Source organism: Acipenser ruthenus, chromosome 43 (assembly GCF_902713425.1).
Source record: "Acipenser ruthenus chromosome 43, fAciRut3.2 maternal haplotype, whole genome shotgun sequence".
Taxonomy (NCBI): Eukaryota; Metazoa; Chordata; class Actinopteri; order Acipenseriformes; family Acipenseridae; genus Acipenser; species Acipenser ruthenus.
Window position 1 is genome coordinate 7122652 of NC_081231.1, and position 12130 is coordinate 7134781.

Consider the following 12130-nt stretch of genomic DNA (forward strand, 5'->3'; position numbering starts at 1 on the left):
TATCACAGATCAAGAGGATCAGAATCTGGGGGCTTGTGGAGGCTCCCTGTTTATCTGTCTCCATCAAAGTGTTTGCATGCACTGTCTCTGAGGAGCACTGATTCACTGTGATGAAACTGGACATGATGGAGCACATGCTAAAGAGTATCAGGCTGTGTCAGTATATGAAGCCATCTGTCCCTCTGTTTGCTTGTGCACACAGTGGATAAGGGTGTGGTGATTCAAGAGTATCAGACTGTGTCAGTATATGAAGCCATCTGTCCCTCTGTTTGCTTGTGCACACAGTGGATAAGGATGTGGTGATTCAAGAGTATCAGACTGTGTCAGTATATGAAGGCATCTGTCCCTTGATTGGCTAGCAGCACATGCGTGTGTAAATATTTCAGTACAAGCCTACATTCTGGTCTGGTCAGTGCTTGTATACAGTTTGGATGTTTTATAAGTGTAAGTGAAGCTGAGTGTTTCAGCCACCCAGGAAGGGTTTTGTGTTGAGAAATACAGTGAGATAGTGTTGTGTGTTATTACCTTCTTATTTTCTCAACAGTATGAATCACAGTGAACAGGAATCGGCAGATATCTCAACAGTAAAAAGCCATGCCTGTTGCACACTGTGGAGGTTAACATTGAAGGAAACTGTGTGAATAATACACCAAGGGCCCTATTTAACAAATATGTGCGCAGCCACTATCGCTTGGACAAAAATGACCATACTAACGAACCACCGTGAAAGCACATGAAATGTGATTCAGCAGTCAGGTCTCATGCGTGGGCTAACGCACATCAAATAGCGAATCATGCACCCAGCCAATCAAAGCACAGTGGGGGAGTAAAGTTACAACCAATAAGGATTCAACATTCCCTTTAAGAGCACCTGTGCACCTGCGATGGCGAATGAAGGGCATTTTCAAACCAAAAAAAAGAAGGAAGCAGACATAGGGCAAAAAAATTTAAAATATCTAGCAGCCCAAGTGAGAAGGATGACCAAGCCCCTTAAGCAAGGCTACAGGCTGGACTGGGAGAGTGAATACTGAAGAAATAAAAAAATAATCTATAAGCACAATTAAGTTACATAAATATTTTTCTGTTTCACTTGCTGAGTGAGTGAGCAAGCGACAGAAGGAGGGGGAGGGCGTGAAAAATTTAGAATCCGGAGTTTTGCTTAAGTTAGGCATGTATAGCTCACCTTCGAACCGTAAGCAACGTCACTTTATTACACCGTGTAACATTTTTTTTTTTTTTTGTTCCTGGGTAGTAAGTGTTATTTCCTAATTGCTTATGCCTCAAAAGTATAGAAAATGGCTATTATTCCCCACAAACTTTGCTTTTGTGACCAGGACAGTGATATTTTGAAATTTACCTATTTTCCAGAACATTCCAGATAGATTCAGTGCTGAGTAAACTTGGAGTAACTTCTAGAACTTTCCAGTAATATAAATAATAGTATAAATACAGGGGCCTTAAGCCCACCAGTTCAGTTTAGTTCAAGCTGCCTAAGTGGATACATATCTGCATTTTTCTGAGATGGCATCAAGAGGCTGCAATGGTGGCATTCCTGATGGGTCTCCAAGGCGGTTTTACCAAGTTTCCCTGCTATCTTTGCCTTTGGGACAGCAGGGACACCAAGGCGCACTACCACAGGCGGGACTGGCCACAGCGGACCGAGTTCTCTGTGGGGAGGAACAACGTCAAGTGGGAGCCACTGGTGGACCCCCGGAAGGTGCTGATGCCACCACTGCACATCAAATTGGGCCTCATGAAACAATTTGTCAGAGCTCTAGATAAGGAGTCGGCAGCCTTCAAGTACCTCAAAGACTTCTTCCCTAAGCTGTCTGAGGCAAAGATCAAAGCCGGTGTCTTCGTCGGACCACAGATAAAGAAGATCCTGGAGTGCAATGAATTCCCCAAGAAGCTCACTAGTAAGGAGAAAGCAGCTTGGAACAGCTTTGTCGCAGTGGTTCGGGGCTTCCTGGGCAATCACAAGGCCGAAAACTATGTGGAGCTGGTTGAGATTCTGGTGAAGAACTACGGCACAATGGGCTGTAGGATGTCCCTCAAAGTCCATATTCTTGATGCTCATCTTGATAAATTCAAGGAGAACATGGGAGCATACTTGGAGGAGCAAGGCGAGCGCTTCCACCAGGATACACTGGACTTTGAATGCGGACAGTATAACGAGAACATGATGGGAGACTACATTTGGGGGCTGAAAGTGATTTACAGTATAATTGTAAATCTCGAAAAACTACTCACTTCTAAATCTTTTGTAGTCATTTTTGTATTACTTTAGTATAAATGCATGTTAATTTGGATTCATATGTTGTTTTTTTCTGACTTTATGTGAACGAAAAGACACAAATTCGCCCATTTTCTCATTGGAAATAGGTAAATTTCAAAATATCACTGTCCTGGTCACAAAAGCAAAGTTTGTGTGGAATAATAGCCATTTTCTATACTTTTGAGGCATAAGCAATTAGGAAATAACACTTACTACCCAGGAACAAAAATTGTGTTACATAGTGTTATCAATGCTTTCCTGTTAAACAATATACTGACACAACAATACAACAATAACTCATTTTATTTTTTTGGTCTGCATGCGTAGTTATGTGAACCCCTGTCTATAAGGCTTTGTCTGACCTGCCTGGCACTTGCAGCATCTGCAGCCTCCACCGCTGGGGCTTCAAGCTCAGCATCTGCAGCCTCCACCACTGGGGCTTCAAGTTCAGCATCTGCTTCCCTCAAGCTCTGTAATCTTTCCTCTGTAAGTTCAACAACCATTAAGGAGAGATATGTTATGTAAAACACAACAAGCCGGGATGATATTACTAACCTTCTGAGGAGTGTGCTGTAGTGTTACCCCAGAGACATCCAGACAGCGGAATCACATTGGTATATAAATGCAGCTGCCACCTGTGAATTAGCAAGGATGGTTTGCATACACATTTGTGATGTAGTTGTTGGCATCACACACTACTTAGGTCAGAATAGGTCCCCTTATGATTTATGTAGATCGTGTCTATTCTGTGTTGGTGCGTGTAGCTGCACATGAGTGCAATCGATGGCTCCCAGGACACCAGGAAACCCATACCCCCCAAGAAAACCCTGCTTTGTATTGTGTTGCAGCTCGTGAGAGACAGGGAAATGGATGAATTCTCCTGCCCGCTTTACTAAAACTGCAAGTACATCTATAGTCTAATATGACTTCTAAATATTTGGGGATGTCTCCTCCTCTTCCTCCTCCTCCTCTTCTTCTTCTGACCACGTAGGGATCCAGTGTTTCTTTTATTCTCTCTTTTTCTCTCTTTTCTTTACCTGCTCCCCCGGTAGTTTCAGTGGTATTTATACTCGACCCATGTATTGTGCACACAGTTTAGACCTGGTTTTCACATGTCAATTGAAACACAAATGCTGGTACTGCTGATAGTTTGCTAAATCGCTACATTTGTATGTAAATGAGGACACGCCCCTAAAGTTGAGCCCATGTCCAGCGCTAACGCTGACTGGCCGGGTGGGCACTAAATCACGGTTGCTAAATTGGTAATAAAACGGTTTGCCCACACGTGCGCCTGATTCTGGTGCGCTAACTGTCTGCAAAAGTGTTTTGTGATTGCCTTAGAGGTTTGAGAACGTTGCTAAATAGGGACCCCAATGTTTAATTTGTAAACTATTATGTTTTTATTATATACTGTTATTTCAGTGGCTTCAGAGTTGGTACGGCGTCAGTGAATTGAAGAGAAAAAAAACTGCGAATCTGGTAACCATAAATTACATGAACAGTGCGAGAAACTAAAGCTCTGATAAACATTTGGCCAGACACCAAAATCCATGCCAAACCGGACAAAACTCACAAAAATGGTCAAATATATTCAGTCTTTTCTCAAATTACTTTTTTCAATGCCTACAGTAGGAGAACAGAGCAGAATTATGTACCTGAATACTGCACTCTCTCCTACTACAGGCATTCAACACATGTATTCATTAAATTAGCGAAGAGCTCCCCACGTTCCCCAGCTTCCCTCCACAGCAATATGTAAGAATCTGAAACATGCTGTTAAAAACTGGAGCAATACTTCAACAGCTGCCATCTTTCAAGATACCCTGCAGGATATTGTAAACATCCGGTTCACAGACCATATAAACTAACAGAGTGCACTTGCAAACTGCATTGTGAACACTGTGTGTTCCACCCTGTACAGTTCACTGAAGATGCCTACAGTCCCTCAGGACTCACAGTCTCTACTCAGTGAATTATGAACACCCTGTACAGTTCACTGAAGATGCCTACAGTCCCTCAGGACTCAGTCTCTACTCAGTGAATTATGAACACCCTGTACAGTTCACTGAAGATGGCACTCACTGTAACTGGGGTGTGAGTTGAAAGGCCTGAACTGTCCCAAATTTGCCTCAGACGTGTTTTACAGTATTTTGACATTCAAAAGCCAATGGCTTTATTTTATATAAAAACACAACATATTATTATTATTTATTTCTTAGCAGACGCCCTTACCCAGGGCGACTTACAATTGTTACAAGATATCACATTATACATTATTTCACATTATACAGATATCACATTATTTTTACATACAATTACCCATTTATACAGTTGGGTTTTTACTGGAGCAATCTAGGTAAAGTACCTTGCTCAAGGGTACAGCAGCAGTGTCCCCCACTGGGGATTAAACCCACAACCCTCCGGTCAAGAGTCCAGAGCCCTAACCACTACTCCACACTGCTGCCACTGCTCCACACATATATTATTATTACTGTTATTGTTGTTATCAGCAGTAGTAGTTGTGTGCAATAGCCTACAATTCATCTGTTTATATAATGATTTGAATCGTGATGGATACAGCTCCTATATTTAAAATACTATCTAAGCAAACCGCAATCGAGATATGAGGCGCGCATCAACGTGTGGCTTTATTTTATACAAAATTATTATTATTATTATTATTATTATTATTATTATTATAATTATATAAGTTAATACATAGTATGAAGGGTGTCTCTATTGTATAAGAGATGTCATTTCGCGCAGTTTGGGTGAGAAGACCGTGAAGCATCCGATTTCATTTGTGTCCGACAGTGCTTAAGCCGACCTCGTTTTGGGGTGAGTTGACTGTGAACCCCCTGAACCTCCCCACAGGCCAGTCATTATCTGCCAGTTAAGAACCTCCACCTCTGTCATTAACACTTAATTAGATTCATGGCTGTGGGGCCGGTACCACATCACACTCTCAGTTCAATCAACGCTGAGAGTGATATTGCAGCCTAATTCTCCATGCAAACAAATACATTGCCAATAAGCCATTTTTCCACCATTTTTTCCCAGGGTAGTATTCCCCAATACAAACCCTTATTCTCCTTACCTGATGGAGGATAATGTATTGGACATAACTGGAGCTCAATAGCAAGACATTTTGAGACATCCAGCTTCTGATTTCAGAAACACACTCTAGTAAGGTTGAAATAGCAGCGGTGTCACCAGGTTCCATAGACACACACAGCAGTGTGTCCTCAGCATAACAGTGAAGATGTGAAGAGTCACACTGTGTTTACCAGTGATCTCACCAGTGGAAGCATATATAAATACAATACTGGCTGGTTCAGTGTGTAATAGAATGCTGGCTGGTTCAGTGTGTAATAGAATGCTGGCTGGTTCAGTGTGTATTACCAGGGAGTAATACCATCGAGAGGTTCTGGGGACAGTGGAGCTCGAGAGCGGAACTCGAGATGCTATTACCTTTGCTAATACAGTGGATCTGCTACTACCTTGTCAAGAACATTGCTACAATCCAGAAATCTGTTGAGTGGATCGACTACTACCTTCTCCCAAGAACATTAGCTAAGAATAGCAGGTTAGAAAAGGGTCTACAATTACAATCCAAGTTGGATTTTTTGAGTAAAGGCTTAACCAAAGCAGTTTTGAAGGCAGCTGAACATTCAAATAAGAGCCATCCTGATGAATGTGATCCCTGATATTAATAATCTGTTAGTGTCACACAGCTTTAACTAAGAGATATTTTTCATTGTTGTTTTTCAGGGAAATGAAGATGAGATTCCTGGGGAGGACCTGTCTTATTGTCTTGAGTTTGCTTCCAGCTGTTTCTACACAAGGTGAGAGAGACTGTAGAAATGAAACTGATCCACTGAGATGCTCCCTCTTATTTCCAGGGCCCTGTATATAGCTGCCTGCATCGATGTATGAGCTCACAGAACTTAGCTAATAGCTCTCAACTATTTATAATATTCTAATATTTCTACTGTTTTGAGAAATAGCCTATTTGTTTGCAATTGTTTTACCTCGTCTTTTCTTTCTCAGGTGGATGGCGTGTCGTTGGCTCTGATCAGCCTGTCATTGCTGAGCCTGGTGATGATGTCATCCTGCCATGTCACATTTCACCCAGACTCAGTGCTGTGGACATGGAAGTGAGGTGGTACAGGGATGCATTTGAAAAACCAGTCCATTTATATAGTTTCAAAATGAATATTCTGGGAACACAGGACAGTAAATACCGGGGCCGCACTGCTCTCTCTCCCTCTGCACTGCAGACAGGCAATCTCTCTCTGCATCTGAGAAACCTCCAACCCTCTGATAGAGGCGTCTATACCTGCTTAGCTGATGACGGAAGTCGGTATGAAGGACAGACTGAAGTGATAGTCGCAGGTCAGTAATGTTTGATACACAAGTTGAACCCACTACTAATGTATTACCAGCTTTTGTCTCTTCATTACAAAACCCACCCCGACTGTAATATAAATAATCTGGACTTTCAGTATGCAGAAAAAGTGATGTCCATGACATCTACCAACAGTCTGTACAGAACAGTATAGAATACGAATTACCAAGTTACAAAGATGTTAGTGTGACATGCTGTCGGGGATCTGAACAGAAACACAGACTCTCCCTACACCCTCACAATCTGATATTCTCAATAACCTTTACTTAATAATGTAAATACAGTTGTCCCGTGTTATACCGCCCCCTTTATAACATCATCCTCGCATACCACAAATGTCACCATTAAATGGCCTATTAAAACAACTAAGTTATGCAGTTAACCTTTAGCTCGCTTTCCTAATTCATTGTTAACTGAACGTTCATACCAATGTCATCAACACTGCCGCTCCCAAAGCAAAACAGAAAGTACAACATGGCGAGTCGACCCTACATTTAACACCAGAGCAAAAGAAACAAATCTGCATGTCTGCGTCTGAAAATAAGAAAGCAAGTCAGCAAGACATCGCAAATGTTTTCTCACCTAAGTGAGGCACATACTGTTAATCGAAGGACAATTAGAGACATTGTAATGGATAAAAACAAATGGCTTACCTCGATGGAACGGGTCGATTTGTTTAACCTGATAAAGGCTGGACGCAGTCTAAAATGAGTGACTTTTATAAACCACAGTAAATGTTAAAAAAAAAAAGTACAGGAAGAGGTTTGTTTGTTTACGTCCAAGTTTTGCACAAATGAAGGCTGACTTGAACTAAAGCATCGGTTTAGGAAACAGCAGAATTTTTTTACTTTTCATTTTAAAAAAGTGTTTGCCTGCACATATTCAATCTTTTTTTACATATTCAATCTTTTTTTTTTTACATATTCATTTTTTTTTTACATATTCATTTTTTTTTACATATTCAATGTTTTTTTTTTTACATATTCAATGTTTTTTTTACATATTCAATGTTTTTTTAACTGCTTAAAAAAGAATGCTGCTGAGCGTAAATTGCTTTGTGAAATAGATGGCATTGTTCAATAGGGGATAGTATTCAGCAGGGTTACAGTCGTGCCACAAACACTGAAGTTCAAATGACCAGTACAGTAAAAAAAAAACAAAAAAATCTAAGACTTTTTGGACTGCATATGGACTACTAATTGCTAGACGGCCTATACTATATATGATTAGGAAGAACATGACTCATCGGAAAAGACTCAGCTAACATGTTGTTTGGGTGATTTGACACTTTATTTTTCTTTTAAGTATAAACTGTTCCTCAAAAGTAACTGTGTATGTTTCATACAGATGGGAAAAGATGATAAAACACCACTTACAACGTAGACCTACTGTTGTGTTAAGAACTAGTATTGTAGTTTTAAAAAATATTAATGTTTTATTAAAACGGCCTGGAGATATTGTAATTGTATAACTAAAAAAATAAAACATTTGAATTTTTGTTGCTGACCCTCACTATAACGCCACCCTCACTTATGCCCGTTTCTGCCCATGGCCCTTACCTGGCGGTATAAAGAGGGCTGACTGTACCAAGTTTTATGCCAGTCGATTGAGCAGTTCTCTGGATATATAGAGCAATCTGTGAAGTGTGACGTGCATACAGTACATACGACCGCCTCCCCTAGAGCCCCTTCACAGGGCATAATATAATACAGGGGAGCTGGGATCCTCACAGGACTGGATATGTCAGCACTGACACAGTAACTCATAATATAATACAGGGGAGCTGGGATACTCACAGGACTGGATATGTCAGCACTGACACAGTAACTCATAATATAATACAGGGGAGCTGGGATCCTCGCAGGACTGGATATGTCAGCACTGACACAGTAACTCATAATATAATACAGGGGAGCTGGGATCCTCACAGGACTGGATATGTCAGCACTGACACAGTAACTCATAATATAATACAGGGGAGCTGGGATACTCACAGGACTGGACATGTCAGGACTGACACAGTAGTTCAGTCTATAATAAAGACATATCACACAAGGAGAGCAGACCTGGCTGGTGTGTCTATCTGTGTGTGTCTCACTGTCTCTATTCCCTGACAGCTCTGGGGACCCAGCCCTCAATCTCTATGGACTGTACACAAGGAGAGCAGACCCGGCTGGTGTGCAGATCAGAGGGGTGGGACCCTGAACCTGAAGTGATCTGGAGAGACAGGGATGGAAACAATGTGACATCACTGTCCAACACAACAGTGCAGAGGGACAGTCAGGGGCTCCGCAGTGTCAGCAGCTACATCAAAATCAAACAGCAGTCCAACGTGTTCTCCTGTCTGGTTAGAAGTAAAACACCAAAACCAGACTGGGAATCCAAACTTCACATATCCAGTGAGTATCACATGTTTGTGGATTGAGCCTGACTGACAATGACCATAGATTACAGTCACCATGATGGAGCATCAATATCTGAATCAAACACATGAACTAGTGGACCAGTCAATATCTGAATCAAACACATGAACTAGTGGACCAGTCAATACCTGAATCAAACACATTTGGGGGTGGTGTTGTGCAGTCCTCTATTTTTAATGTCTGCGGTGTTTGGGGGGGTGTGGTTCAGTGTTGAGAGGGGTGTGTAGAATGCTCACTATGAGGGGTGTGGCTCAGTGTTGGGAGGGGTGTGTGGAATGCTCACTATGAGTGTGTGGTCAGTGTTGGGAGGGGTGTGTGGAATGCTCACTATGAGGGTGTGGTCAGTGTTGGGAGGGGTGTGTGGAATGCTCACTATGAGGGTGTGGTCAGTGTTGGGAGGGGTGTGTGGAATGCTCACTATGAGGGTGTGTGGAATGCTCACTATGAGGGGTGTGGCTCAGTGTTGGGAGGGGTGTGTGGAATGCTCACTCTGAGGGGTGTGGCTCAGTGTTGGGAGGGGTGTGTGTGTTCCAGTGTGTTGAGCTGCTGTGTTGTATTCCAGGTGATTTTTTCCCAGGAGTCTCTGGATGGATGGTGGCTTTCTTCTTGACTTTAGCTCTCAGTATTGGAGCCATTCCTCTGCTGGTGATCCAATGGAGAAGAATGGATGGTATGAACTTTATCATTATCATGTGGCATTTCATATAGCTCTGTGCATTTTAAACATGTCAAACAGGTTTACAATAATATGGACTGTTCTGTTTTTCTTCTAGCCATGGAGAGAAAGCTTGAGCCTATGGGTAAGTAAAGCACTTAATGAAGAGATGCTGAAAACCCATTCCAGGTTTCTGCAGCAGTATCTTAAACTACCACACCCATAAATAAAGACATCCTTGTGACCGGAAATCCAGCTCATTAGAAATGATTGTAAATAATAAGTACATAATAATAAATATAATTGTTTTTATACATTGCAATTGTTATTTTATTGTTTCCAGGACCCTCTTGTAAACGAGACCCGATTAAATAAATTAATAAATTAAATCTCCTGGTTAAATAAATTAATCTATTCAAATTTAAATTTTAAAAAAGTTGGTGTGGGGGTTTGGACACAAAGGTTTAGGAATATAAATATTTCCTTATGGAGGGATGTTGAAAATTGTAACAGTTTTAGTTTGTATGTTTCATATACTTCTCAGATAGCAGATTCATTTTCACATGGACATCCTGTTCATTTAACTGGTTGTGTTTTTCATACTGCAATTTAATCTGTACTGGAGCTGAAATAACCACACACTGTTCTGTCTGATTCAATTTAATCTGTGCTGGAGCTGAAATAACCACACACTGTTCTGTCTGATTCATTTTAATCTGTACTGGAGCTGAAATAACCACACACTGTTCTGTCTGATTCAATTTAATCTGTACTGGAGCTGAAATAACCACACACTGTTCTGTCTGATTCATTTTAATCTGTACTGGAGCTGAAATAACCACACACTGTTCTGTCTGATTCATTTTATTCTGTACTGGAGCTGAAATAACCACACACTGTTCTGTCTGATTCATTTTAATCTGTACTGGAGCTGAAATAACCACACACTTTTGTCTGATTCATTTTTTTAGCTGCTCAGCGCCTTGGTGAGGAACTTGGTAAGAACTGTTTTCATAACTTTATTTGTAGAATTACTGTAAATGTATCTGTCTATCTACCTATCTATCTAATCATACTGTCTGTCTGTCGCTGTGTCTGTCGGGAGTGCTTGCAGTGCGTGTGCAGAGTGCGGAGCTCAGAGTGAGTGAGGGGTTCTCTGTGTGCAGAGTGCGGAGCTCAGAGTGAGGGGTTCTCCTCTGCTTTTATTTTCTTCTTTTTCACTTTTCATCCTTTGTTTCTTATGTCATAGTTTTGTAAAAAGAAACAGATTAATTGTTGGGTCTTTTATAAATTAATGGCCGTGATGGCCAAAGTCGGGGGTGGGGTGGTGGGGGTCCCTAGACCTGAATGGAGAGCGAAATGTAGCTTTCAGGTTTCGGGTGGATGGTAGCGAATACATCGTTTTTGCTTCTTCTGAAACAATGAAATGTTTTAAATGTGGCCGTAAAGAGCATATTGTGAAGAACTGCAAGAGGACTGTAGGAGAAACTGAAAGCGAGAGGGAAGAAGCCCCTGGGGAGACAGGGTGATGGACTCTCAGATCACAGCGCTGTAGATGGGAGAGCGGAGCGAGAGACTGAAGAGCTCCAACCTGGTTTGGTTGAGTCTGGTGTGGTCAGAGTTGTCAACAAGTCTCAAGTCAGCGCAGTATTCTTGTCTAGTGTAAAATCTCATATAAAATGAACTTGCTAGCTGTGTACAAAGCTTTAAAAGGATTGAGAGACAAGAGCTTCATTCATTTAAATGTACATCATTAGCTGTTTTATTAAATCAAGTTCTTTGTAAAGCTTTATAGAGGACCGTTTCCAAATTGAGCTCTTTAAGGTAAGGCTTGATTTTTCTTTTTAGCTTTGCTGGAACACAGTGTATTTCGCTGAAGTCAGTATTGAAAACAAAAACATCTGCTCTGGGTCAAATACCATTGAATTAAAATAGCAAAATTAATAATAATAATAATAATAATAATAATAATAATAATAATAATAATAATAAAATACATCAGAATGATGTATTAATTTAGATGGTGGGGCCAAACAGTTATTTTATGTAACTTCTTACATCAGTGCAGTGAGTATAATGCCTGTAGGAGTGTAGGCACTTTGGTCTATGATTCAAAGCAAACTATTACATTTCAAAAAAATCAAGTTAGACAACATTGTTGCACTTAATCTGGATCTATGAGGGCGCATTATAATGCCTCCATGGCTGAATACTCGTTCGACAGGGGCACTTGTCGCAGGAATGGCTAATACTTTCACTGCCACTTGGAACAGCCGGGGGAAATCTCTTTGGTGCAGAAACCATAACTGTAAACATGCATGTGCTTCATCTGTACCATCATCAGCACAAAGCTGAAGATATTTTCCTAG

The 12130-nt window shown here is 41.0% G+C and overlaps 2 protein-coding genes across 4 annotated transcripts in view; one reads left to right on the forward strand and one right to left on the reverse strand.

Moving 5' to 3' along the window:
• LOC117424012 (butyrophilin subfamily 1 member A1-like) overlaps positions 1-12130 on the forward strand; it is a 403039-nt gene that overhangs the window by 365707 nt on the left and 25202 nt on the right. The window contains exons 2-7 of one of the 2 annotated variants that reach the window (XM_059011833.1): positions 6047-6120; positions 6326-6670; positions 8801-9082; positions 9669-9776; positions 9880-9906; positions 10733-10759. The exons of the other annotated variant lie outside the window; for it this stretch is intronic. Of the exons in view, the coding sequence (XP_058867816.1) occupies positions 6051-6120; positions 6326-6670; positions 8801-9082; positions 9669-9776; positions 9880-9906; positions 10733-10759 (859 nt within the window). The 5' untranslated portion in view covers positions 6047-6050. The remainder of the gene's footprint in view (positions 1-6046; positions 6121-6325; positions 6671-8800; positions 9083-9668; positions 9777-9879; positions 9907-10732; positions 10760-12130) is intronic. 2 annotated transcript variants of the gene reach the window in all.
• The window catches only part of LOC131709363 (zinc finger protein ZFP2-like), a 319568-nt gene that overhangs the window by 174497 nt on the left and 132941 nt on the right, over positions 1-12130 (reverse strand). The gene's annotated exons all lie outside the window — the stretch shown is intronic.